Source organism: Magnolia sinica, chromosome 3 (assembly GCF_029962835.1).
Source record: "Magnolia sinica isolate HGM2019 chromosome 3, MsV1, whole genome shotgun sequence".
Classification (NCBI taxonomy): domain Eukaryota; kingdom Viridiplantae; phylum Streptophyta; class Magnoliopsida; order Magnoliales; family Magnoliaceae; genus Magnolia; species Magnolia sinica.
The window spans coordinates 123,279,569-123,305,127 of record NC_080575.1 but is presented as its reverse complement, the minus strand read 5'-3'; the positions used below and the strand labels follow the sequence as shown (position 1 = coordinate 123,305,127).

At 39.9% G+C, this 25,559-nt stretch overlaps 2 protein-coding genes across 9 annotated transcripts; one reads left to right on the top strand and one right to left on the bottom strand.

Annotated features, from left to right (window-relative positions):
* The first annotated feature begins 903 nt into the window (after positions 1-903).
* On the top strand, positions 904-18,897 carry LOC131241100 (glucosidase 2 subunit beta). 8 transcript variants are annotated; one of them, XR_009168956.1, is made up of 7 exons: positions 911-1,142; positions 1,388-1,504; positions 4,562-4,657; positions 4,873-5,055; positions 5,135-5,250; positions 10,489-10,618; positions 18,879-18,897. XR_009168956.1 is itself a non-coding variant. In XM_058239751.1 (6 exons), the coding sequence occupies exons 1-5, from the start codon at positions 995-997 to the stop codon at positions 5,236-5,238; spliced, it is 648 nt and encodes a 215-aa protein (XP_058095734.1). In that variant the 5' UTR covers positions 911-994; the 3' UTR covers positions 5,239-5,250; positions 10,489-11,676. The 8 variants fall into 8 exon arrangements, 7 of the variants coding, with proteins under 7 accessions (XP_058095739.1, XP_058095738.1, XP_058095737.1 ...); XM_058239751.1 differs by lacking the exon at positions 18,879-18,897 and having other exon boundaries at positions 10,489-11,676; XM_058239753.1 differs by lacking the exons at positions 10,489-10,618; positions 18,879-18,897 and adding an exon at positions 9,033-9,288.
* Positions 7,559-8,635, bottom strand: LOC131241099 (ethylene-responsive transcription factor 1B-like). The gene has a single exon (XM_058239748.1). The coding sequence runs from the start codon at positions 8,557-8,559 to the stop codon at positions 7,693-7,695; it is 867 nt and encodes a 288-aa protein (XP_058095731.1). The 5' UTR covers positions 8,560-8,635; the 3' UTR covers positions 7,559-7,692.
* Positions 18,898-25,559: the final 6,662 nt, after the last annotated feature.

The window sequence follows — 25,559 nt, the reverse complement described above, 5'->3', positions numbered from 1 at the left end:
AGGCAGACCACCTTGACATTTGTTGCCTCCGCAAATCCTGCATAACAGTTGAAAAGCATACACAAATTGTGGATGTGACTGGGAACTGTTTCTAACCCTAATAATGACCCCTCTACACTATAAACAGGGGACTCGTCTACACTAAGAGGTACGCAAAATCTCACCCAAAAATCCATCTATGATATCATACCCAGATTCCTATCCTGATTTTGGCATCGGAGGATCTCATCTTACAATAGGGTCTTTTCCAGCAGTTTGGCAAAAGAGTGAACCAAATCACCACATCAACAGATGATGACAAAATATCCTTAAAACACTAAACAAGCTAGGCCACGCTGGGCTTTGTTATGGCTGACAAGCTGTTGGCCCAACCCGAGCCTGGCCTGACAAACATCCTAACCACTGGCAATGGGTTGGGCATGGCCCTGAAAAGTCAAAATTTTGAATAGGGCCAACACGATGGCCCGGCTTGCCCAGTTCAAAATTCAGGCTCGGGCCTGGCCCATTCCCAGCCTTACTAACAAACGGGTCTTGAATTCTAAGGCTAGGTCCTTGCGGCCTACTATTCCAGTCCAACCTAGCCCCAAGCAGGTCAGACCCGAAAGTTCGACGGGCCAGCGCGGTCCACTATCACCCTTAACGGCCAGGATCCTCCAATCTGACAAAATTTTGGGGATATTCCATCTGCAATGGACTCATTAGATTAACGGTTGTGATAATTGAAACATGGGCATGGCTCAATTGATGGTTTAGATTAGTGAACCATGGGCCTCACCAGTACAAACTAAAAACCCGAGGGTCGTGTAATACACTCCCATTCTGGAGTTCAGTTTGTATCGTGGTGCCCATGATACGATGGGCCCAACAGCCATGGGCCCCACAACATACTGTAAGAACTAAAAAAGCCGGGTCTGAGCATTGTGTGATGCCTGCCAGCAGCATCACGACCATTGTGATCGGTTGACGACTTGACTCTGACGTGCGCTATGGAGTCATGATATGCAAGCTCACCGGAGAACTCTCCGAGGCTGCAATGGAGACTGGCCCGAACTTCTTTTTCCTCGTTTCGGCCTGTTTTCTCGTCGCTTCCTCTTTGACGTCAGCGCTCCCAACTTCACCTCTACTCGGAGTCTCCCCTCAAGGTACGGATGATACTATCGTGCGCCCTCGTTCTTTCGTAGCCAAACCGGATCCATGCGATATAAGCGGCAGAATCGTACTCCCCATGTTTATCGTGATTTCAGCGACCTGGAATTGCCGGATTCGGCTCGGATCGCCTGGCTCCAGTGAGGCGCACGTTAGAAATGGAAAACGCCTCTCTTATATCGTGCGCAGTAAGAGTAATGGTCTCTTACCCCGTATTTTATTATTCATTTTCTCCGGTCAGACGAGAAGTACTTTTACTCGACTGCAGTCATCGCTTGCAAGGACGGCTCCAAATCCTTCTCAAGGGATCGTCTAAACGATGGATTCTGCGACTGTGCTGATGGTACGGACGAGCCCGGTATATAACGAAACCCTAACCCTAATATTTTTTTCCAAAATTGCCCTCGCACAGTCATTTCGGGAATTGCTCTTTCTTTCAGTGCTTTTATATGGTTTTGCACATTAGGTGTTATTGATGCTCTGGTAGACTATGACGCTTGATACGCAGGCACTAAGAAATTGTATATATGGCATGCATAAACTCATATTAAACTGACCTAATCATCGATCCCACTGTAGCTGAGTGACATCCTGAAATCATATTGGTTGAACACTTGTTGTGGCACTTGTTTATTGAGATAGGACCGTTGGATATTTTTCATTTTCAACCGTCCAGTAAATGTCCAGCAATCTGGTTGTTAGATAAACAGGTAACTGTAATTTTTGGTTCATGATCCATCTAAACTAGGAACCATAATTTGGACAGTTTAATTTGAAATGCTTGTATGTATCTCACATATGCAATTTGTAAGTAATTTCTAGGCACCTGTGTATCATCCATCACACTCTACCAGAGCATCAGAGTTTTCTCTTTTTCAAATATGCTAAAACAGTACTACTGCAACTAGTAATGCAGATGATGGAAGTGGCATGAATAGGCTTGCAAATTCTCAACAGAATGGGAAGGGCATTTTGGTAAAAGAAAGGTTTTTTTTTTTTTGAAAGATAACTGATAATATACTAAAAAGAGGAGAAAAAAAGGGGCGGTGCTCAACCACTAAACTCCAAGGAAAAGAAAATCTACATCTTTCATGCCTACAATGTAAACAGCCCACTCGATCAAGAGGCGCTTAGCCTTAATGGCGATAACTGAAGCCGGGTTAGAGGTGTCTCTAAAGCATCTATTGTTTCTTTCTTGATTATGGTGAAAATACATAATTGAGTGCGGATGCCACTCGCATGGAAACTACACACGTCTTGATATGAGAGCCTCTCATCAGTTGGGACTGTCCGGATGCCATGTCTAAAAAATATTGGGCTAATATGATCATCGGGTGGGCCAATTTTGTAGAAAACAAATGAACTGTTAATAGAAATTGATCAACTGTATAAATTTGATGTACGTGTGTGGCCCACCTGATGCTCATATTGGCTGATTTTTAAACATGGCATCTGGAAAGTGGGGATTGGTCGATAAGAATGTCTTGTTTCCATGTTTGATAAGTGCAATTAGGCATCTCCTGGGCATTTTTTGGCATCGAATCCTGTGGGTGCCTGTAATGGTCCAGTGCCTAGAAAATACAACCGTTGGTGAGTGTTTGCTTGTTTGATGTGAATGATTGGGGATGTTCTGTTTTAACCATCCATCTGTGGGTGGTCGTCTATGTTCAGGTGGATAGAATAATCTTAGTGGTTCAAATTTTTTAGTCTGCTTTTGATGGATGGTGTCATTTTTGGGCATAATGGTATGAATGCTTAAAATCCATATGGGAGCAAAATCAGAGAGTATTACATTCTGAGAGTTATGGTGTAAATACTGTGTTACAAATTTACAGTCTAATGGTTGGGGCCGGTTTGATAGTTAATGGTATCTATATAAAATAGGTTGAAAATATGCTACCTAATGAATGGTAGAAGCCTGTTTTGGTAGTTGTTCTGAGCTACGATTCTAGTTTTTACAGCCCCCATTGGCTGATGAAATAGGGGCCAAGTAAAGCATGAAGGGACAGTGCCATCCCTTTTCAGGTGAGCTCAACACCGTCTGCTGGTAGCAGGCAAGGACTATGGTCCTTGTGCATGCTACCTCACCTTCTTCTGATGGTTAAATGGGCGGTTGCAGAGTTGTGGTTGAATTGGTATGGGTTTTCCAGCAATAGCATTGGTAGTTTCCAATTTGATGGGTGGTGGCATTTTGTGATAAAAAGTGTAAATTCTTTGGGTCTGTTTGGGTAGGGGTTCCTGCAAAATCAGTAAGTCTAATCTGATTTTGGTAGCTCCATGCCCTCCATGTCGGGTTAGCTGCACTAAAGCGGCGCTTTTCTTCTCATAAATGCAATTAGCGGCTTTTTAATTTTTTCTAAAGCTTCCTTAATGGTGTTTATGCAGAGGAAAGCACTTCTTTAGTGTGGTAAATCCTACATGGAGAGTACATGTTTTCCAGCAATAGCATTGCTAGTTTCCAATTTGATGGGTGGTGGCATTCCGTGATCAAAAGTGTAAATTCCTAGGGTCTGTTTGAGTGGGGGATCCCACAAAATCAGTAAGTCCAATGCCGATTTTGGCAGCTCCATGCCCTCCATGTAGGATTTGCTGCACTAAAGCGGTCCATTTCTCCACATAAATGCAATTAGTGGTTGTTTGTTTTTTTTTTTTTTCCTTTTCATCTTTTCTAAAGCTTCCTTACTTACGTTTATGCAGAGGAAAGCGCTGGTTTAGTGCGGTAATTCCTACATGGAGGGCATGGGGCCTGCCAAAATCGGGGTTAGACCTAATCATGATTTTGCGGGATCCCCTCCCCAAATGGACCCTTATGGTATATGGAATTTGCAATATAGTGGTGCACATACCAGAGATAATTTGGTGTAAGATATGGTGCAAATTTTGTAAGAATGATTGTCCTTCACTGACATTTTGTTCAGTACTGAATGCATCGTGTTATGTGAAATCCCTTGCACTGTAATAGCTTAGCTCCATATGAGGCTTGGTATCAGTCATTCGTCTGATATGCAATCACTCAGTTACATCGGATTGCGTTGGTTGATTCAATTGCAAGCATCTTTTGACATTTGTCTTCAGTCCATTGCAAGAATCTTAGGATCAATGTTTGATGATGAAAAGAGATGAGTTTATGGTTTTGTTGCTAACAGTCCTTTTCATTGGGATGCTCTAATATGGGCGAGCAATTTTATTTGTATCTATTTAAAAAGAAAAAGAAGTAAAAGAAGAAGAAGAAGAAGAAGGAGAAGAAGAAAGGTAGCTTATAAGGCCCAGGTCGGTAGCGTTTTGAAAATTTTAGACCTTTTTCATCTTTTTTTACTTATAGGAATTGAATCGGTAATTTCCCTGCAACTTTTTCATGCTATCATGGAGTTCTCTTTGTAATACACCTTGTTAATTGTTACTTTATTTTGCTCAGGAACTTCAGCCTGTCCGGATGGCAGATTTTATTGTAGAAATGTTGGAAGTACACCCTGTACACTGTTTTCTTCTCGTGTCAATGATCGGATTTGTGGTAAGAAATTTTGGCAAATTAAAGGAAAAAAAAAAGCTCTTCTATCTGTTCTTTCCCCATGAGGATTAATTGACAGTTGGTTTTGTATGTTGTATTTAATTTCAGCTTAAATAAATAGGACTTGCAGTCATATATTTCATCCTGTCTATTGAGCCTTCTGTGGTTGGACTTGTATTTTAGGATTGATAATGCTCTTTCTGTTGATATCATTGTAGACTGCTGTGATGGAAGTGATGAGTATGATGGTGGCATCAATTGCCCAAACACATGCATCAAGAATGGCAATGTTGTGAAGGAGAAGAACGAATATAACTTGACAAGAACAGATTTGGATAGCATCAATATAGGAGGAAAGAAGAATGGAAGCAACTTCGAAGAACTGATACAGAAGCTAAAAGGTACTTTTGATGGCTCGTTACAGTTTGTGATGTTTTGGAAAATTGACAATAATGTTTAAGTTGGTTTTCCATTTGACAGAGTTCAAGATACTTTTGATGTTGGAAGTGGTTCTTGTTGGTTGTCTGATGACTTTTGGCCTTTTTCGCCGGCGCATCAGGTCCAGAAGAAGACGATATCGATGAATTAATCCATCTGTGAGCTCAATGATTCCCTTTTTATGTTGCAGTTTTGGAGAATCTATTCTCTGAGGTTTACACTTCTCATGATAGTACTGCAATTCTGCCCAATTTGTATACACAATGCAAACATAGTCTTGAAATTTATTCACCTTTTCATTGTATTGTGGGCGAGAATGAATCTAGGTTTTAAAATTGGTTTTGGCATATTATATCCTTCACAACCGGCATGGGGTCATATTGCTCTGCATCACCCTGTTTCGAGCCAATACACCCATATCGTCTATGTCCATTGCCAGTACATATCAGGCAATAACTAGCAGTCTTGGACTGTACTTTAAACCTTGTTACTAAATTTCGGACCATACTTCAAACCTAGTTACTGATACACGTTGAAAGTTCCAATGCCACAATTACCTCAACACTATTTTATTCTGGCAACACTGGGCTTGGATTTTAAGTTCAATAATGTGTCTGGGTTATTGCATCTGTCCTTATTTTGTATTCATTGCATATACATACATACATACTCATTTCAAAGGTTATTATGATCACATTCAAGATGATGATATACACACAACTGGTCAATTTTCTAAATCTCACGTACCTTTTGAATTAGATGGTCTGTCCAATGAACGCTGAGAACAACAGTGATCAGTCTCAACCAGCTTGAGCATGATTTGATCTCAAACTGAGAATAACTGAATTATATCTATGTTCCCATTGAGAAGTGGCTCATGGTAATCTATGAACAAGATCTCTTTTGCCAAGAACATGAGACTTCATGTTTAGACGCTATGAACAGGAATCAGGATTCATATAGCTGACCCCAAATAGCTGGGACAAAGTTATGATGCTGATTAATCTGTGAACAACAAAGCCAATTCTGTGCATGTGCAAGTTCTGCCAACACACTGCTTTTCTAACCATTCAAGATATCTTTTTTTCCCTTGATGATTGATTTAAGTCTCTTTAACCATTTGAACATCTGTCCAATGGAGCAGACAGCTGGTGCCGAAAGGTTTTTGCCGGCTGTAACAAATGTCGTAGCCAGGGTGGTGGATGAAAACCCAACTGAAACAGCAATTGAGACTGATCACTGTTGCTTCAAATGGACATTTGAATCATTTAAGTCTGGTTAGGATTTATCTTTAGGGGATGGCACGTGCAATGCATGGGGAGGGATAGGGAGGGCGTCCCCATCTCACTATTTCCAGTGATGTGGCCCACTCGAGTTTTGGATACGCCTAGGTTTTGGGCTCACATCCTAACATGAGCTGCCTCAAGGCCCTCAACTGATGGACGGAGTGGATTTCACAAGGACACACAGTGCTCCCGATAGAGCTTTTTGTTGTGCGGTCTCGTTAGGATTTGCATGGTCTCTGAGTACAAGCAAAGAGGTGAGAAAGGATCCAGTCTACTCTCATTTAAAGGAAAAGGAAATGATCGAAATACCCCTGGTTGAAGGGCCCGACACATCCGGTCTACCTTTAAAATATCTTCGCAACTAATTGTGGGGGTAGAAATGTCCACCGCTGCTCGCATTATATATAGTAGAGACTAGAGATATTGGTTAGGAACCGGAGACTAGGGCCACAACTTGCGTTTGGGCCAAGTCGAACTCGCCTGACCCAACCTGATTTCAGGTTGGGCTAGGTTGGTTTGTCATGATCGTTGGGTTGGGTTTGGGTTGAAAATACCAACCCAATTTGACTATGGGTTTCGGGTTGAGCAAATTTGGGTTAGGTCTGGTTGGGTTGGGAATAATCACGTGTAGTTTGGTTGGGTCAGGGTTGAGTATAGAGGACTTCGGGTTGGAATTCGGGTCAGGTCAGATTGTGGTTTGATTTGGGTTTCCGACCAACCTGAGCCCAACCCAACATCACCCCTACGGGAGACTGCAGATTCCGCCTTTGAATCTCGAATATAAGATATGTTGCGTAGTTGAATAAATCATCTTTCTATTTGTTATCTTCTCCCATTTCCTGTTTTGCAATGTTTCAGAGACTGTTCTTGTTTATATCCTTTAACTTCTATTTAGTAAAAGCGGTATCAAGAAGAGATGAAACTAAAGACATCCAATGAAAACAAACACAATCAACTTATCCAAAAAAGAAAAGATAAAATTAGCCAACATTTTTATGCACCCAAAAATGCACCCTACTAGCAAAAATTAAAACTGCATAACTATAATCACCACTCTCTGGCTGATAGAGTCCACAGATTGATTTTCCTTCATGATTTCACAGAAATCGTTATTTGCTTTGAGTGTGAAAAATCAAAGAATCCCACCTCCTTACAGGAGGTCTTAAATTGAAACATTGCTACAAATGAATCCAGGCCCCATCAAAATCTATCCGGACAATCTGAATAGGTTCTAAGCATTACACTAGAATAAAAAGAGCGGCTATTTGTTGTTTTACTCTTGCTTTTTACTACTGAGGTCTTGTTCGGAATCTATCATAAGGAAGACAACAAACTATCCAAGCAATCACTTCCAAGATCTTCTAACTCCACAACATCCAATTCATTCCTGAACATCTCCTCGAAGTATGCAAGTCTCTTCCATGCGGGTGAGTCAACTGTAATTTCATAACTACTGTCCCACTCCCTCACTTCTCTTTTCCGAGGATTATCAGATATCTTGGCGTAGCTGAGATCCGGGCAAGAAAACCCATCGTCATGTTCGACTGTGTAACTTGCCCGGGAAGATGTCGAGGTCCAGTTCAAAGCTTGCGCCCTATCATTACCTCCCAAAGCTGCGGCAACCATCTCTAGAGGAAAATTTAGATAAGTCCGTGGCCCCCTCATTCTCAAAGCAGCTTTGTCATAAGCCAAGGCAGCTTGTTCTGCAGTATTAAAGGTCCCAAGCCAAACTCGAGCTCCTTTCCTTGACGAGTCCCTTATCTCTGCTGCAAACTTCCCCCACGGCCGCCGCCTCACACCCCTGTAGTGCCGGGTTACCACCTTTTCCACTCTCACAGCTTTTGGTTCCGAAGCTAAACCGGTACTGCCTGCTGAATTATGATGATTAAGGGAAGGCTCGTCGATGTTTGGCGGTATGTTTCCGTTGAGCAGTTCCTCCCAATGGTCAGTTCCCATAGATACCCATCTTCCAAGGCTTGGAAGCCTCTGCAGAAGCTCCAAAGATCTGTCTCTTCTTTCAAGATGCGGCAGTTCCTCCCATGTTTGGGATGGTGTGGCTGTTTTGCTAGTTTCATCTTGATGGGAGCTGCACTTGTTTGGTGCACCCTCGGCAATGAAGCTGGCCCAAACATTCTCCAAAATTCTGTCCGGTGCAGGACAGCCCTCCAATTCGATGACCATGGCTGGGTTTCGAAACACACCTCAGTGTAATTTACAGAAAGAGTCAGAAAGAAAGGGACTAGCAGACAGAATATGAAGAAGGGAAACAGGTGTATCACTCGATCAGAACAGCTCAGCTGGGATTTATCCATGAATTGGATCCTGCTAAGAAACTTGGGCTCCAAACAATTGACCAGCATATTTCGTGGCAAATATTCAGGTTCAAGCCGCGAATGCCATGCAAGTTTCTTTGGTTGACTTGTATGATTGTAGCAATCATTTGTTCAGGTTATTTTTATCTTGAAACGAATAGTTCCTTGCATCGGAATGGAATCCATCCCTGGAATTCAAGGTTAGAAAAAGAAGAAAACGTTTTGTTTAATGTTTCAACGCTGTTGCTGCAGCGAAAAGTAAGGTGCTTGTGTAGTTTTGAGAAGATGGGAGTCTAGGTTAGGGAGATTATTAACTATTTCCTCAAGTGGCTTACATTTCAGATTTCAGGAAGACCCAGCGTAAGTCTTTGAAGTGCTGATCTCCCCCAAACATTCCTTGCTGCTAGTGATATTATCTGGGTTCTGCTAATTCTGTTTTATTTGGAAATCAGTATCGAATGTCGTGCTTTTCATTTTTTAGTTTTTAACTATAAACTGAAACTCAGTGTATAAACTATCTCTATTGTTCAAGTGGTGGACCTGCCCATTGATTTGGACATTTGAATCAACGGGCTTTATTATTAGCCTTCAAATTGCACTTACTGTTATTGCTAAAGGTGTTAATCAAAGCTTATCCTTGGCTATGTGGAAATTCACCACCATTTTGAAAATGGTTTTTGATTCATCCACCTCAACATGACCATCCAAGATGAGGTCTCAAAGTCCAGCTGGTTGTAAAACAAGTTATGGTCCACCCACAATCTTTTTGATTGAATGTGACATCCAAGCCATCCAATTGCTTGGCTCCACCATGAGGATCAACCAGTGCAAAAATCAACCTATCTACTCATCAGGTGGGGCAACAACATAGAAAACAATGTTTAGCCACTGGTAAATAGAAAAATACGAGCATGGTCTACTCAATGAGTGGATGTGGCTGAATTTTGCATAAGGTAATTTTCATGGTGGGGCCAACCAATTGGACGGGATGGATGTCACGTGCGCATAAAAGGTTTGCAGTAATCTGCTGGGTGGACCGTAACTTAAGGTCCACCCGGTTGGACTTGAGACCACCTCATCCAAGATATTCAAAATGTGGGATATATATATATTTTTTTTTCTATAAAATAAAATAATTGTGGGGCATATTGCGGATAGTGCATTTTTCTAAAATAACATTTATCAAGCAATTATAACCATTCAATTAATGGCTGTCAAATGACAGATCTTTAGCTGTCCAAATTACATCCCATCCACAATTTCATGATTAAGCGGTCTGGATTGCTATGCGAACATGCCGTGTGTCCAGTTAGAGATTCACCACAATTTTCAAAAGATAATAAACAAAAGGCCGTTGCCAGCAATTGCTTAAAAAGAAAATAAACATGATCAGTGTGGCCTAAGCATTCCCATCATCAAGAAGGAAAGGGGAGAGAGAAGGCGTGTCTGTAAAGACAAGATAGCAATTTATAAAAATACACAGAGCACACGTTTGTAGCTTGTACGCGTGTGTCATCGGCTCATGTCCCAAGGGAGATGTGATCCTTATCTCTGCAGCAATACGTTGTATTTTTATACTGTCTGTGTGGATGTAGTTCTCTGAATTCGATGTATGGGGAAGAGTCCTATTGGGAGAATTTCATAGAAAACGCGTTTCTTTCTTAACTTATCTTGAAACGCGCTTCTTTTTCAACTTATCTTGAAACCGAGAATGTCTTCTTTGTGGTTCGTATCAATGCACAACTGACTTTCGTTCCTTGTTTTGTTTTTAATTATTTTCTGTGCATTCTTTTCCAAGGAAATGATGTAAGGTTTTGGGGGGAAGCTGCACTCGCAAGGCACCCTTTGGTGGACTGGAATCGCCCGTAAAAGAACCAAGCTCTGTGGGGCCCACTGTGTCGCAGATGTAAATCAAATCCGTCCATCAGGTGAGAACCCTTATTTGTCCTGCTCTCAGTAAACCAATCAGTACACTTGAAAACTCTGATTGGCCACACCAGTGCGTAAAAAAAATAAAATAATAATAATAAATGTAAAATTGCTCTTAAAACCTCTAAATTCATGAAATGCTGCCCGCCTGAGATCTTGATTGGGTTGACTTTTGCATCTTCACTTATCGTGTGGTTGAGTTGCACGTGATTATCAGGTTCATTGGAAGATACACACCATGGCAGCACCACACAAACCTATGGTTGGCATCACATCCCCATTTTTCCCTGTGGTCTGGTCCACCTGAGTTATGGATCTGGTTTATTTTTTGACCCAGTTCATAAAATCGAGGATAGAACCTGTTGGATGGAGTGGATGTTACATATACAACGTGGTGGGCCCCACGGCTAGGGTGTTCTATGCGGGGGAGCGGATTGGGTGCCACCCAGCCTCACCAAATACTGTGTGGCCCTGACCGTGGGGCCCACCATGATGTATGTGCAGTATATTCACACCATCCATCCATTTTTTCCACATCAGTTTAGGACATGCTACCAAAAATGAAGTAGGTCCAAATCTCTGATGGACCACACAATGGGAAACCGTGGTGATTGACCATTAACAACTTCTGTGGGCTACAAAAGTTTTGGACCACACTACAGGTTAGTGTGACTTTATCAACAGGTGAGATGGAAAATAGACATTATGGTCTGCCCCAGGAAGCTTTTGGGCTCGTGCTCTAAAATGAGCTGGAAAAAAAGATGAACAGCACGGATATACTACAGATAAATGGCCCTCACGGTTAGGGCCACTTGGGTTGGATCCTTTTGAATCAGCATTACATCCCGGGCGCATTTCTCCTCTTTGAATAGAGGATATAGCAACTTACCTTGGATTTATCAGCCTAAGCAGAAGATCACATGCAGCCCCAGCCTCACCTAAGTCAGTGCGGCCATGACTATGGGCCCCACCGTGATGTATCCACACCGTCTATCCATTTTGCCTCATTTTATGCAATGAGCGCAAGAATGAATCCGATCCAAATCTTCATTCTTCAGTATTTCTGATTTTCTGAAATAATGCCTTTGGTAATCCAATTGCCCAGCAGGTGCTTTTTGAGTGAGAAATGTTGAAAATACTTTGTTGATAGCAGCAGATAATATTTAGAAAAAAAAAAATTAAGTAATAAAATAAAGTAAGAAAAGATGACTTATTTGTATGAATTGAGGTGTAATTAGGTCACTTGGCTTGAAACCAAATCCGCCGTCTTTGGACCGTGTCCCAAGTGCAACATGAATCTTTGCTTGTTGGTCTCTAGGATACAACGACTAGGTCCCGACCGTACACTAGCTGTACACAGGCTTGAATCAGCATGCAAAACTTAATTGAAGCGAGTTGACTCGACAATGAACTCAGTTGGCAAAACAACACATAATTAGAGACAAATTTTGAAGAAATAGAAAAAGAAATCATTGGTTTGAATGATTTTTTTTTTTTTTTTTTGAAAGAATAAGTCTACATATAGACACGATTAGGTGCTTAAAGCACCGTTTCAAATAGGTTTGAACCCAATTGGTGCGACAACTGAACAGAAGCATCCCTGTTTTTATTAGTGCGAGTATACTCTCGGTCCACACATAGACTTGGACCAGTCGATTGGAAAATTGATAGCGCGAGTGTACTCTCAGTCTATACATAATCTCAGTTATAAAGAGATGGTCTAACCCAATTGGTTATTCCTCATTGGCATCTTGAGCCTTATACAAACCGTATCTTACCTACATGAGATTTCTTTGATTCTTTTCGATGTGGGACAATAGAAGTATACTAAAAACAAAAACACTTTAAAAAAAAAAAAAAGAATATAGAGGGAAAACTTTAAAATTCGAAATAAATTTATTTTAAAAAACTTTTTAAAAATACAATAAGAAATACGCAACTGCGGTCAATCAGTTTTTTTCATTTTAAAGAGAAATAAATCCAAGAATTGTAGGGTCCACTTGGTCTTTATATGACATCCAACCCTTGTAACATATGCTGATCAAATCATTTGGGCCTATCAAATCATTGGACGGGTTACAAGCCAATTTGGATGTTTTCGGGCAATGTTAAATCATTTTTATGGTGTGGCCCACCCAACGTTTGGATCCACCATATTTTTTGCCCATCTGATTATCATGGTTCAGTGCATCTGTTGGGCTCCACAATTTTCCACTTCAACTCTTTCAGAAGGAAAACAAAAGAAGAAGATATTTTGCGAATTTCACACCTCCAAAGCACTGCTTGGTAATTTCCATTTGTGTAAGGATTATTTGGCAGCCAAAAAGTTTTTCTTTAAAATCCCAAAGAAAAAAATTAAAAATATTTATTACATGTTAATAAATTTTTAAGGAATTTAAAGTAAAATTCTTCAAATTTTCGAATTTGATCAAATAATGCCTACGTGAAGCGAAATTACCGGGCAGTGTTTTTGTGCAGAGAAATTACGTAAACATTCTCTTTTAGATTTTCTTTCAAAAGTAGTGAGTTGAGATTTGTGAAGCCCACAATATATGTCTAACATCCAATCTGTCGAACAGACACACCACACCGTGGTGATTATAAGGACAAAAACCTGGCCAATCCAATGATAAGGTGGACCAAAGTATAAAAGCTAATATAAAGGGCTCAAAAACTTCTAAATAAATGTGTCATCGAGTGATTTGATTGACCGGATTTTTGGTTGATGTGAACACTATGGTGGGTTCACATGTTAGAAGGCATTAGATGTTATGAACATACCACGTGGGCTTCATAAATCTAGGCTTCCCTACCTTTTAAAAGAGAGGAAAAGAATAACCTAAATGAAGGCATTTTGGTACTTTCACTTCTTGAAAAGAATGAGGGCATTTTGATACTTTCACTTCTTAAAAAGCATCTATGCGTCGTTACCTTCTGAGTATTTGTTGATATGTAATTCGTTCATGTAATGCATGTATGAAGAAGATGCCGGCGTGTTAGAACCGATTGAGTTCGGCTCACCGAAGATTATAAACTACTGCCGACCTAGCATATAAGCATAGGTGAACGATTCCTAGAATTAAGCTCTTCCTTCAGGTCCAGCATGCAGGCTCAAGGAAATTATAGCCATGGTTAAGTTATTAAACTACTCCTAAAAGCTAAGGATAAAATCATCCGAATGTTTGTGATTTGATCAGGTTGTTGTTGTTGTTGTGTCTTATATTTTTCTCTCCGTGCTTTATTTTGCTATTTATAGAGTTTTGGATACAGTCGCGAGAATAACCATTACTGACATGACAATCTTTGATATCGCTGGTTGTATAGTAGCGGTTATTTCCTTTTAATTGCGTTAATCTTTTGACGAAAGCATTCTTATCTTGTCAATAACTTTCCACATGTTTTCTGGTGCTATGCTGACATAGCCCTAATGATTGTAAGTCCTTATATCAAAATCACGTGCATTGCACGCCTTTTCAAAGATCACTCAGAAGTGAGTTATCCTTCGTATGTCTAACCCACAACATAGAAATGTTATCTGTGCCACATGACCTCATCTACACCATTCATCTGGCACGGCCCAGATCATGCCCAAATAGTTTTATTTGGTAAAATACAAATTTCTAACAAATTTTGTATAAACATCCCTAAATATGTTTAAATATATAATTATATAATAAATTAGTTACTTAGGGGTTTTTACTGCAAACTTCCTCTTAAATTCATATTTTTCCAAGCAATTGAGGAGGTGCTTTTTTTTTTTTTGGTTAAAAGGTGAAATTACATTTATTGCCTTTCTTTATTATTTTCCTTTACAAAGTGGGGAATTGAGATTTATGGGGGCTATGCAAGGTGTGTTCGACCTCCAACCCAGATGCCACTAAGCAAATCCATAAAAATTAACATGCACCACTCAAAATATTCAAATTCAAGTGTAACCCATCAAATGACTTGATCGGCCAGATTTTTTGTTCATGCTATGGGTTGGGTGTCATACATGTACCACATGAGCCTCATAAATCTTGTCTTCACTACTTTTTAAAGGAAAAAAAATGAGTGCATTTTTATAATTTCATCCCTTAAAAAGCACCTTAGCGCACTTTTTAATCATCTAAGCACTATTTGGTAAATTTCCAATCATCAAAACAATAATTTTTGACATTAATATCAGAATAACTTTTCAAGAAAATCACAATAATGATATATAAAAGGATTTTTACTAATTGAATTTTACCGAATAGTATTTGTAACTCCAGTGACCTATATCCTATGGTCATGCTTTTAAAAAGGAGGAAATTACGTTAATGCCATTTTTTCTTCTTCATTACAACAAAGTGGAAAATTAAAAGTTGTGGATCCCATGTGGTATGTGTTTTACATTTAATCCGTCCAACAAATGCACACTAACATTATTATTAGACGAACTAAAAATGTGGTGGATCTTACCATAAGGTAGGTCAAACCAAAAATAATAATATACACCATTCAAAATATCCCAAGTCAAATGTAACTCATCTGATGATCTTCATCAAAACGATAATTTTCACATTAATATCAAAATAACTATTCAAGAAAATCACAATAATGATATATAAAAGGATTTTTACTAATTGAATTTTACCGAATAGTATTTGTACCTCCAGTAACCTATATCCTATGGTCATGCTTTTAAAAAGGAGAAAATTACGTTAATGCCATTTTTTCTTCTTCATTAATCCAATGTGGTATGTGTTTTACATTTAATCCATCCAACAAATGTCATGAGATGTTTCAAAATCTAAATGATATTTGTCACTTTAGAGTACGCAAGGTTCAGTTTAGGTAATTTTCCACATAACCACTTTTGAAGACAGCTTCACAATTCATTAACCAATTCTCATTCTAATAATTCCAAATGTCAATGCCCTCTAGCTAAGGGATGCAATCAAGTCGGGTCGACCCACGGGGTCAGTGGACCCTACTGGACAATTACTGACCCTGGGTCTAAGTTTTGGACCCACGTGTTGGGTTTGGGACAAAACGTTTTAATAGATGGGTCAGGTTTGGGTCCTCTTAAAGGCAACCTGAGCCCACATAACGTAAATCTAATTTTAAATAGGTCCAATTTGAATCATATTAAAATAGACCTAACTTAGATCCGAACAAAGCAGTTGAAAATATAAAAGTATAGAGTTTTGATCCATTGAACCGTCACCATTTCCAGCTCAACAAATGCTGCGAATGCTTACTACAGTTCTGACCGCATTAATTCTATCCCAACCCAATTAAAATTCGATAGGTTTGGTGGGGTTCGGACTTGGTGAATTTTAATTAAGTTAGGTCATGCCGAGTCCGGTCGGGTCTTTGAGAAAGTCCATGGGTTTGGTTGTAACCTTTCCTCTCCATAAATGCATGTGGGAGCAGGAAGAAGTCGCTAGAGTATCATCAGTTCACACATTAGCTCGTCTCTGTTTATGCGTCACATCAAGCTTTTAATAAATCCTGGCAACTGGGCCACCTGCTTTCTATAACATTTACTCCCCAAACGCATTGGCTACTCCCCCCGCCACTAGCCCGGTGGCTGGTGGTCGGTGCTATGTGGGCCCCACCATGATGTATGTGTTTCATTTATTCCGTTCATCCATTTTTACAGATTATTTTAGGCTTGAACCTAAAAATGAGATGGATATAAATCTCAGGTGGACCACACCACAGGAAAACAATAGTGATTGGATATCCATCATTAAAATCTTCCTAAGGCTCACTGTACTGTTTATTTGACACCCAATCTGTTGATTAGGTCATACAGACCTAGATGAAGGGAAAAAATAAAGATCAGCTTGATCCAAAACTTTTATGGCCCCCAAAAAGTTTTTAATGGTTAACGTTCATTCAACACTCGAGATTGGGATATACCTCATTTTTGGTCTCATACCATGAAATGATCTAGAAAAATAGATGGACCGCATGGATGAAACACATACATCATGGCGGGGCCCACAGAGCACCGACCACCAGCCATTGGCTGGTGGCAGGGGAGTAGCCAATCCGTTTCCATTTACTCCCGAGTCGTAGGGGCCATACACGTGTGTGATATCTAGCGTGGTAGGTGTAGGGTCAGGGACATGAGCCACATGGCTGGATTGTGCCACTTGCTCCCATTCCCTTAGGAAAAGTCCTACATGATTGGATTCAAAGCCATATGGGCTTTAATAATGTCCATGTTAGGATTTAATCCGAGTGGAAGTATAACTTCTATATGTTTTTAAGGAGAGAGATAGAGAAATAGAGAGAACGGTCTGATCACATCCGTCCATCAAATTCAAGCTAAAGTGTGCATTCCTGTCACATCCGTCGTTGTTGTCATGGCCCAAGAAATTATCACTACCTGCCGTAACAACGACTTACTGGCAAGGCGACTGGCTGTTTTTGTTTTTGTTTTTTTTTCTCTCTCTCTTCGAAATAGTGGGTGCATGAAAAGTTAATGCCATCGCGGAAATCGGATTGCTTCGTTACAATATTATCTTACCGAGTAAACTCTATTGGGCCCACTGTGAATGTATGTGGTTTTTCCACGCCGTCCATCCGTTTTTTCAACTCATTTAAAGGGTTGAGACTAAAATTGAAGCATATACAAAGCTCAAGTGGACCATACCATGGAAACAATGGGAATAATGATTTCCACCGTTGAAACCTTGTCAAGCCCCGCAGTGATGTTTATTTGTCATCCAACCTTTTTATAAGATTAAAAAAAATATATAGATGAAGGAGAACACAAATATAAGCTTCATCCGAAACTTTAGTAGCCCTCAAGAATTTTTCAACAGTAGACATTCAATTCACACTGTTTCCCGTAGTGTGGTTCATTTGAGATTTGGATATACTTCATTTTTAGTAAAAAGCCCTGAAATTAATTATCTGGTAAAATGGATGGAAGGAGAGGATAAAATATACGAATCACGGTGGACCCCACAGGGTTTACTCAGTACGCATAACGTGCTGAGTTACTCACTACGCAATCCGCTTCCGCGATCGCTTAACATTTAATGCATATGCATGAAAAAATAGTCGAAGGCGAGTAGGTTGTGTCCCCTAACCAGATGTCGGGGAGTCATGATGTGGGAGAGGCCCTGACTCTTGGGCCTACCTTGATGTATTCATTGTATATCCGCTCCGTCCAACTGTTTTTTTCAGATTATCTTAGAGATTGGACTCGGAAATATGAAATAGATAAAAATTTCAAGTAGACCACGCTATTGAAACAATGGTCATTGAACCCCACCATTAAAAAATTCCTAGCGTCCACCATAATGTTTATTGACCATCCAACCTCTTAATAAGATCTGAGAGACCTTTGTGAAAGGAAAAAAATAAATATCAGCTTGATCCAAAACTTTTATGGCCCACAAATGGTTTTTAATGGTTGATAACCATTGTTTCTTATGGTGTGGTCCACTTGAAATTTGCATCTACTTCATTTTTTTTTACCATGGCTTAAAATATGCTTAAAAAGTTCGAACGGCATGGATATACAATGTCCCTTACGGTCAAGGTCTCACTCACATCGGTGGTTCCATATGCAGCCAAGTGGCGCTTGTTAAAAGTATTCCTGTGGAGCCCACCTTGATTGATGTATGTAACTACATTTATGCTTTCCATTTATACCTAAAACTCATTTTAGGTCATGATAAACTCATTTTGCTTGAACCACGGAACATGCCTCCGTTAAAAAATCAATTCCAGTGAGTGAATATGCTCTTCTTGCATACAATAGTTGTAGCCAGATTGGCTAATCATAGTTTTTTATGGTTGTTTCTAAATGCTTTCTTTAGAACTTTTTCACTTCGAGTAATGATTGATGGTTTGATGAGACCCTATCATTTTCAGGTGGTCTACGAGCTGCTACTCAATCTATTAGTGATGAAATATCATTAACTTCATGTGTGATGTCAATATCTCTATGTGATTCATTGGAACATGATCTTTTACTTCTTTCCTTTATTTTTAGAAAAGGGGTTGAATGTACTGAATAGATATCTTCACTTTTTTCTAAAAGAAATAGGGCTGTCAATTGGCCAGGCTTGGGTAGTCCTCGATCCGGATTTTCAAGTGTTTCGAGCTAGGCTTATTCAAAATTTTGATTTTTCAGCGGACACCCCACTCTAGTGACAATTAATGGCATATCCGGTTGAAAATCTTTCTAAGAGAGGACAAGAATGTGAATTTTATATTAAGTAGGTAGTCTTTTATTAAATTTCTAATAATAAATTACTGACGTGGCAGAATCTGGCTCGTTCACAAGAGGGAAGGATTTCATGGGTATCTTGATCAATCCATTAAATAGTTCTCATTTTAGGCAGTTATTTTGATACTGTGGGTGGATCCGGCTACCTACACATGAAAAGAGTACCGACCCATCCCAACACGCGAAACGAAGGAACCCTAATTACCACGTGAATGTTCTTAATTTATCTGTTAATCAAGTGGGCCACACGTGTTAATAGAAATAGATTTTCGGAGGAATGAAGCCACTGCTCTACATGCCAGATGAATGTGTTTCCTAACTGCATATTTCCAGTACAGAACACATGTATATACGAAGTCAGTCGGGTTTAGAGCTGGGCATCCAGTTGAGTTGGACCGAGTTAGGGCTGACCCGACTCGATCTAGTTTTGAAATAGACTTGACCCGAACTTGACTTGACTTTTTATCGAGTCCATCATGCCAAAACCGATCTGAGTCCGGGTCTAGCTAGGACTAATCTGGACCAAGTTGGACCCGGTCAAAAGTACCGAGTCGGTTCAAGTTGGCACCAATTCAGATCGAGAGATGAGGGAGGGAGGGAGTGGAGAGGAGAGAGAGAGGAGGAGGGTGGTTGCCGTGTATCTCTAACCCTGTAAGTCGAGTATGATCAGATCGAGTTTCGGGTTGAGTTATCGGGTAACTCGAACTCGACTTAGTTTGAATTCGGATTGGGTGAAGCCTACTTGGTTTGGACTGACTCACCCATTCGGATCGGGTCGAGTCGGATCTGAATGAGTCGGACGAGTCAAGTTGTCCGGTGCCCAACTCAGTCATGCTAGGTTAGGCTGGGATAAGTAGGACTAAAATATCTTCAACCCAAGCTCGGCCTATACAATTGATTAGCCCATGCATGGCAGGCACAAGACTGGCCCACAAACCGAGCCAGTAGCTCTAAGCCAGACCAAAGTGGCTGCCTAGCCCATTGACACCCTTGAGTATGGCTGCTGCTTGGGGCTGGCTCTGGGTTGAGCCTTGAGGCCTGTGGGTTTGAATCGTCAGCTAGAAGATTTATTTCTTGTGGGACACGTGATTTATTTGTTTGTTTATTTATTTATATTATTATTATTATTGTTAGTGTTGTTGTTACTGCTGTTATTATTTGTTCTGAATGCTCACACCTTTCTAAATTTTATTTTTTGAATTTGAATTTGCATAGAGAAATTAAGATGTGATTTCTATGCTTGACTAATATTTTCAAACCAACAAAAGAAATTCTAGAATGCTCCTAAACTTCCTTTGTTAAATATAAAATTCAATTGGTATTTTAGGTTGTATTCACTTTGCCAAATATCATGATTTATTAATCTATTTTGGTACAAATATCATGGAATTTTATGATATTTGGTGCAACCAAACATTCCTTTAGCCTTTGATATTAAGTTTTTGATCCTATAACTCAAAAATCACTATAAAAATCATCAAATAACGTGATAGTTCTCTAATGGCTCATATGAACTCACATGAATTAAGTGGTTTTAGAATGGTTGTCTATTGTTTTCTATGTCATGATTTTCCTAATGGTCAGATCAACTTGATTTTTTTAGTGTTTTTTTTTTTTTTTTAACACACGCACACACACCCCCCACACACTCACACCGTAGTGGGACTTCACCACCTATGGATGCTCGAACCCTTGACCGGGGGTGTTTTATTTTCACATTGATACCAAAAGAAATGGCCGCACCAGATCAGACGATCCTAAAAAGTCGATGATCTCTCATTATAGAAAACATTGATGGAAGACACAAGATGACCCACATGGAAAAGGTAAACCAATAAAATGACGACATGGGCGTGGGTCATGTGATCTGTGTATTGGATTACACGGACACAAACATAGATTTTGGTGGAGAGATTCCATTTTGAGTAAATTTTGGTGGAGAGATTCCATTTTGAGTAATTTATTCAATGTACAGGATCCATTTTGGAGGGATAGAAAGAGAAGATATCGTGTGTGATGGGGTATTTTAAATAGGTCCAACCACCAATGGCCAACTACCATGTAACCACCAAAGGCAATGTGTGGTTAGCTCTCTTCCATTACCATTCCCCATCTCCCAATCAAAGCAATTTATTATAGATACCTGCATGTGCATGCTCAATAGAAATTTTAATACCATTGCTTTTTCTTGTATTTGCAAATCTACCCTTCCCAACTTGAATGGCAACTCAGTTGGGCGAGTCAAAGGTAGTCTTGGGACCATTCTTTTAAATAATGGGGTATGTATTTTTATCCCAGACCCAAATCATTAAAATCTGGATCGAGTTTAATTTAAAATAAGCCAGCTAATCAAATAATTTATTTAACGGTCCAGATCTACCCATAAGAAATGATGCGTTCCTATTGTCTCCTTAAGTGATGGATGTCCTAAATCTCAATCCTGCCAATTTCATGGAACGGTTGTATCTACTTTCAGGTCACATGCAAGAGCATTCAATCTTGCCAGGTGGACCGTTTTTATGTGCTACCACAACCTTTCATTTCTTTTCTGCCAACGTGTCACATGTAAGATCATTCAATACTTTCACATCCATCCACTACCTAATTAATTATAACTTTCTATTTTTCACTTTTTCTAAGTAACTATAGTAATCTTAGAAAGATTCATAATTCCTAAGTTTTGCTTGGAACTGCATTAGTTAAATATTTAGGATTTTTATGAGAAAATTCCTCATTAATCTCAAATTTGCATTATCACATTTTGAGAAGGGTACGTAATGAAATAATAAAGTCAGAGAATTTTGGAACCCATATGATGTGTCTAACATACAGGCTAACGAAAATACATCCCCATTATTAATAATCACATGTACAAAAGTTCTTTTTGATTGAATCATTCAATGGGTTGTAGCATGCGTCTTGATATTTTTAAGTGGTATATAGTTTTTTTTTTTTTTTCGTTTTTGTTTTTGTTTTACAGTGTGGTTCACCTTATATTTAGATTTTTATTCTTATGAAGATGATGGCACATTACATCTATTGGAGGGATTGTATATCATATGAATATCATGTCGGCCCGTGATCCGCACCTTTATCACTTTTTAAATAAAAAACTGCACAATGGGCATTATAATAATTTTGTGGTAAAAATTCCTAACTTTTTTTCTAGTTTTAGGTCAGGTCTAAGTTAGATCCATTTAAAGATTGAGTTAGGTTGAATTTGAAAAGTCCTATATCCAATCCATTTTATAATAGGTTGAACTTTTGGACCCAAAGTAGCTTCTTGGTTAAAAAGGTAGACCTAGACTTTTTTAATTTTGGGTCCAGTACAACCACCCATCAGGTTGAACGCATCCATTGACACCCCTGTTCCCAGCACCATTGAGATGTGGGGTTTCACCCTCATTACATAGAAAAAGTAGAGCACGCATGGTGCACCGGCACCCTACTATCAGAGGGCTCATTGGGTGTGTATGATATTTAATGCGTGCCAATCCAATCATCTGGTCAGCAATACTGTGTATGTATATATATAGACTCACTTGCGCACTTTCTTACATCAGTAGTCATGTGCATCTTTGCACATGTGTTATGGGCAAAATTTAAGCGGTCCTTGTGATGCGGCACCTCACAAAACCTCCAAGGCCTAACTTTCAGCCTCATCCAAGACTCCGGTGGGCCATAGCAAAGAAAGAGGAAAAATAAGGGAGGTAACTGTTTCTTTTATCCATGACCCACTAGAGTTTTGGATTACGCTGAAAGTTGAGTTTTAGAGGTTTCATGGGGTGAAGCATCACGTGGACCGTTCAGATTTTTCTCTCACATCATATATCAAAATGTGCTCGTGAGAATGGGTGTGCAGTTGAGCATTTCTAGAGAGAGAGTGATGCTCACTGCACACACACGTGCGCACCTTAGTAAAAGAGAAATGCAAATCAAGGGAGAAAACTATTTTCATTTTTTATGGCCCATTAGAGTTTTGTATCAAAGTAAAAATTGAACCTGGGGGTTTCATGAGGTTCTGCTTCACTTGGACCGTTCAGATTTTAGAATCATATCACGTATGATGAGTTCTCAAAAAAGTTTGCATGAGTTCCATGTAAACCACTTCCCACTGACTACCTACAAACTTTTTTGAGAACTCATCATATTTGATGAGTCTCGAAAATCTGAACGGTCCACATGAAGCAGAATCTCATGAAACAACCTGGTACCAATTTTTACTTTGAACCAAAACCTAGTTGGGCCATAAAAATGCAAACAGTTTCTTCCTTTTATTTGAATTTCTCTTTTCTATGGCCCACCAAAATCTTAGATCAAGGTGAAAATTCACCTCATAAGGTTCATGGGATTCTGCATCCTATAGACCATTCGGATTCGACACCTATGACACGTGTGCAAAGGTGCGCATGTGTTTAGGTGCGTAGGTGGGCATGCCTCATATATATATATATAGAGAGAGAGAGAGTCATGCTCCCCTACGCACCTACACACGTGCGCAACTTTGCACACGTGTTATGGGTGTCTAATTTGAACAGTCCATGTGATGCGGAATCCCATGAAAACTCCTATGAAAAATTTTCACGCTGATCTAAAATTCTGGTGGGCCATAGAAAAGAGAAATGCAAATCAAGGGAGGAAACTGTTTTCATTTTTAATGGCCCATCAAAGTTTTAGATCAAAGTAAAACTTGGTCTCGTGGGGTTTCACAAGGTGCTGCTTCACATGAACGGTTCAGATTTTGGATCCACATCATGTATGATGGGTTCTCAAAAAAGTTCATATGTAGTACGCACGAACTGATTCGCAGGTGAGCGTTTCCGTGTGTGTGTGTGTAAACCTTGAATAGCCAAATTCCATGTGGTTCATATGGGGTGATCATGGCATTCAAACTCCTCCGAATGATGCACTGAACTTTAACCATTCAACGCCACTAAAAATTACAAATCAAGTAAATCCAATATCGTGAGGGCCCCACCACTTGGAAGCGGTGGTTTTGGGCAATTTTATATTGTTTCCCATTGTTTCCTTTGGGAGCGCATTGCTGGTGACCCTGCCCACGAATATCTCTGCGGCGGGCATTGCGTGGCCCGCCATGATGTGTGTTTTATTCATGCTGTCACTCGGTTCTGTCAGCTCCTTTTACGGTATGATCTAAAAAAATGAAGCAGATCCAATTCTTAAGTAGACCACGCCGTAGGAAAGAGTGGTGATTGAATGCCCACCATTAAAAACTTCTTGCGCCGCAAAAGCTTTGCATCAAGCTGATATTTGTGTCTTTTCTCTTCAACGTGGTCAGTGTGACCTTATGAGAAGATTAGATGACAAATAAACATCATGATGGACTTTAGGAAGTTTTCACGGTAGGTTTCCTTACCCCCACTGTTTCATTTAGTGTGGTCCACTTGAGCTTTAGATCTGTTTCATTTTTAGGCTCATGCCTTGAAATGCATTGAGAAATAAATGGACAGCGGGGGTATAAAACACATACATCACGGTAGGCACCACAGTGCCTAGTTGCAGGGCCACCAAGGAATCTGCTTGCAATGGTTGAACATGTCGTGTGACTAACATGGTGGAGCCCACCATTTGACGGTGTAGGATGTCAAGCAAAACAACGCGGCCTTACAATGGCTCAGTGCGAACCCACCGACGTAGGAAAACGGAAGAAGAGAAGGAAACTAAAGTGGAGCTCTTATACAGTAGTCCGCTTGATACCAATTACATTCAAGAGCAAACAATGGGGCTAACGAATGGCCGCACTCGGGGTCGATCTATTGGGAAACCCAGGAATTCTAACGGAGGACGAGGAATTACATGGCACTGGTCCCAGAAAAACGGAAGTGGATTGCGTGGCGTGCCACATACCACCGACCTTGGTGGTTTATTTACATCACCAATTTATATTTATATAGGCCCCATGATGTATGTGTTATATCCACACCAAAGAACAAGTGAACCACACCACATAAGGTAATGGGAATTGAACCCTTATCATTGAAAAATTATGTCCTTATGGTGTTTACATCCATTTTCGACTCCCTAATGTTGACTAATAGAAAATATCACGTGGAGACGCAATGTGCTTATCAGAGTCATAGTCGTACTTGCACCAGAAGAGGATTTGCATTTGATGATCTTCATTCGGCGTTACTTTCTTTGCTTTTATGGCGATGGTACATACTCTTATTAAGTCCTTTAAGGGAACGAGTCACCGCATGCTATGTGGTTACAATTAGTGTGCCCACTAAATAAGGAACATGCTTGGCACAACTATAAAAAACCTGCTAGATGAGCATATCTTATCTCAAAAATAGATGTGATCTTATCTGCGCGGCCGTCTCTTATAATCATTTCAAAATGGAAGATTTTTCCATAAACATTTAGAGAACCAACATAAACATTTAGAGAACTAGCATCGATATTTAAAGGATCAGAAAGATCGAAAGGTAGAATCGACATATGAATCAACCTAAATACGATCCCCAACTCGAATCATAGAGGGACGATTGAACCTATGCAAGGTCTCATTCTACACAATGATCGAAATAAAGAGAATTGGAGATCTAGTCTATCTAAATGATAAATCAGTATTCGAGGTCAAATCCATTAAGCGCTCCAAGTCTCAAGGTGAATAAATGAAGCATGTGGTTTAATCCAGATCGATCAACACCTTGAAGTTGACAAAGTGGGTCGTTAAGAGACGTTGAATGACCATG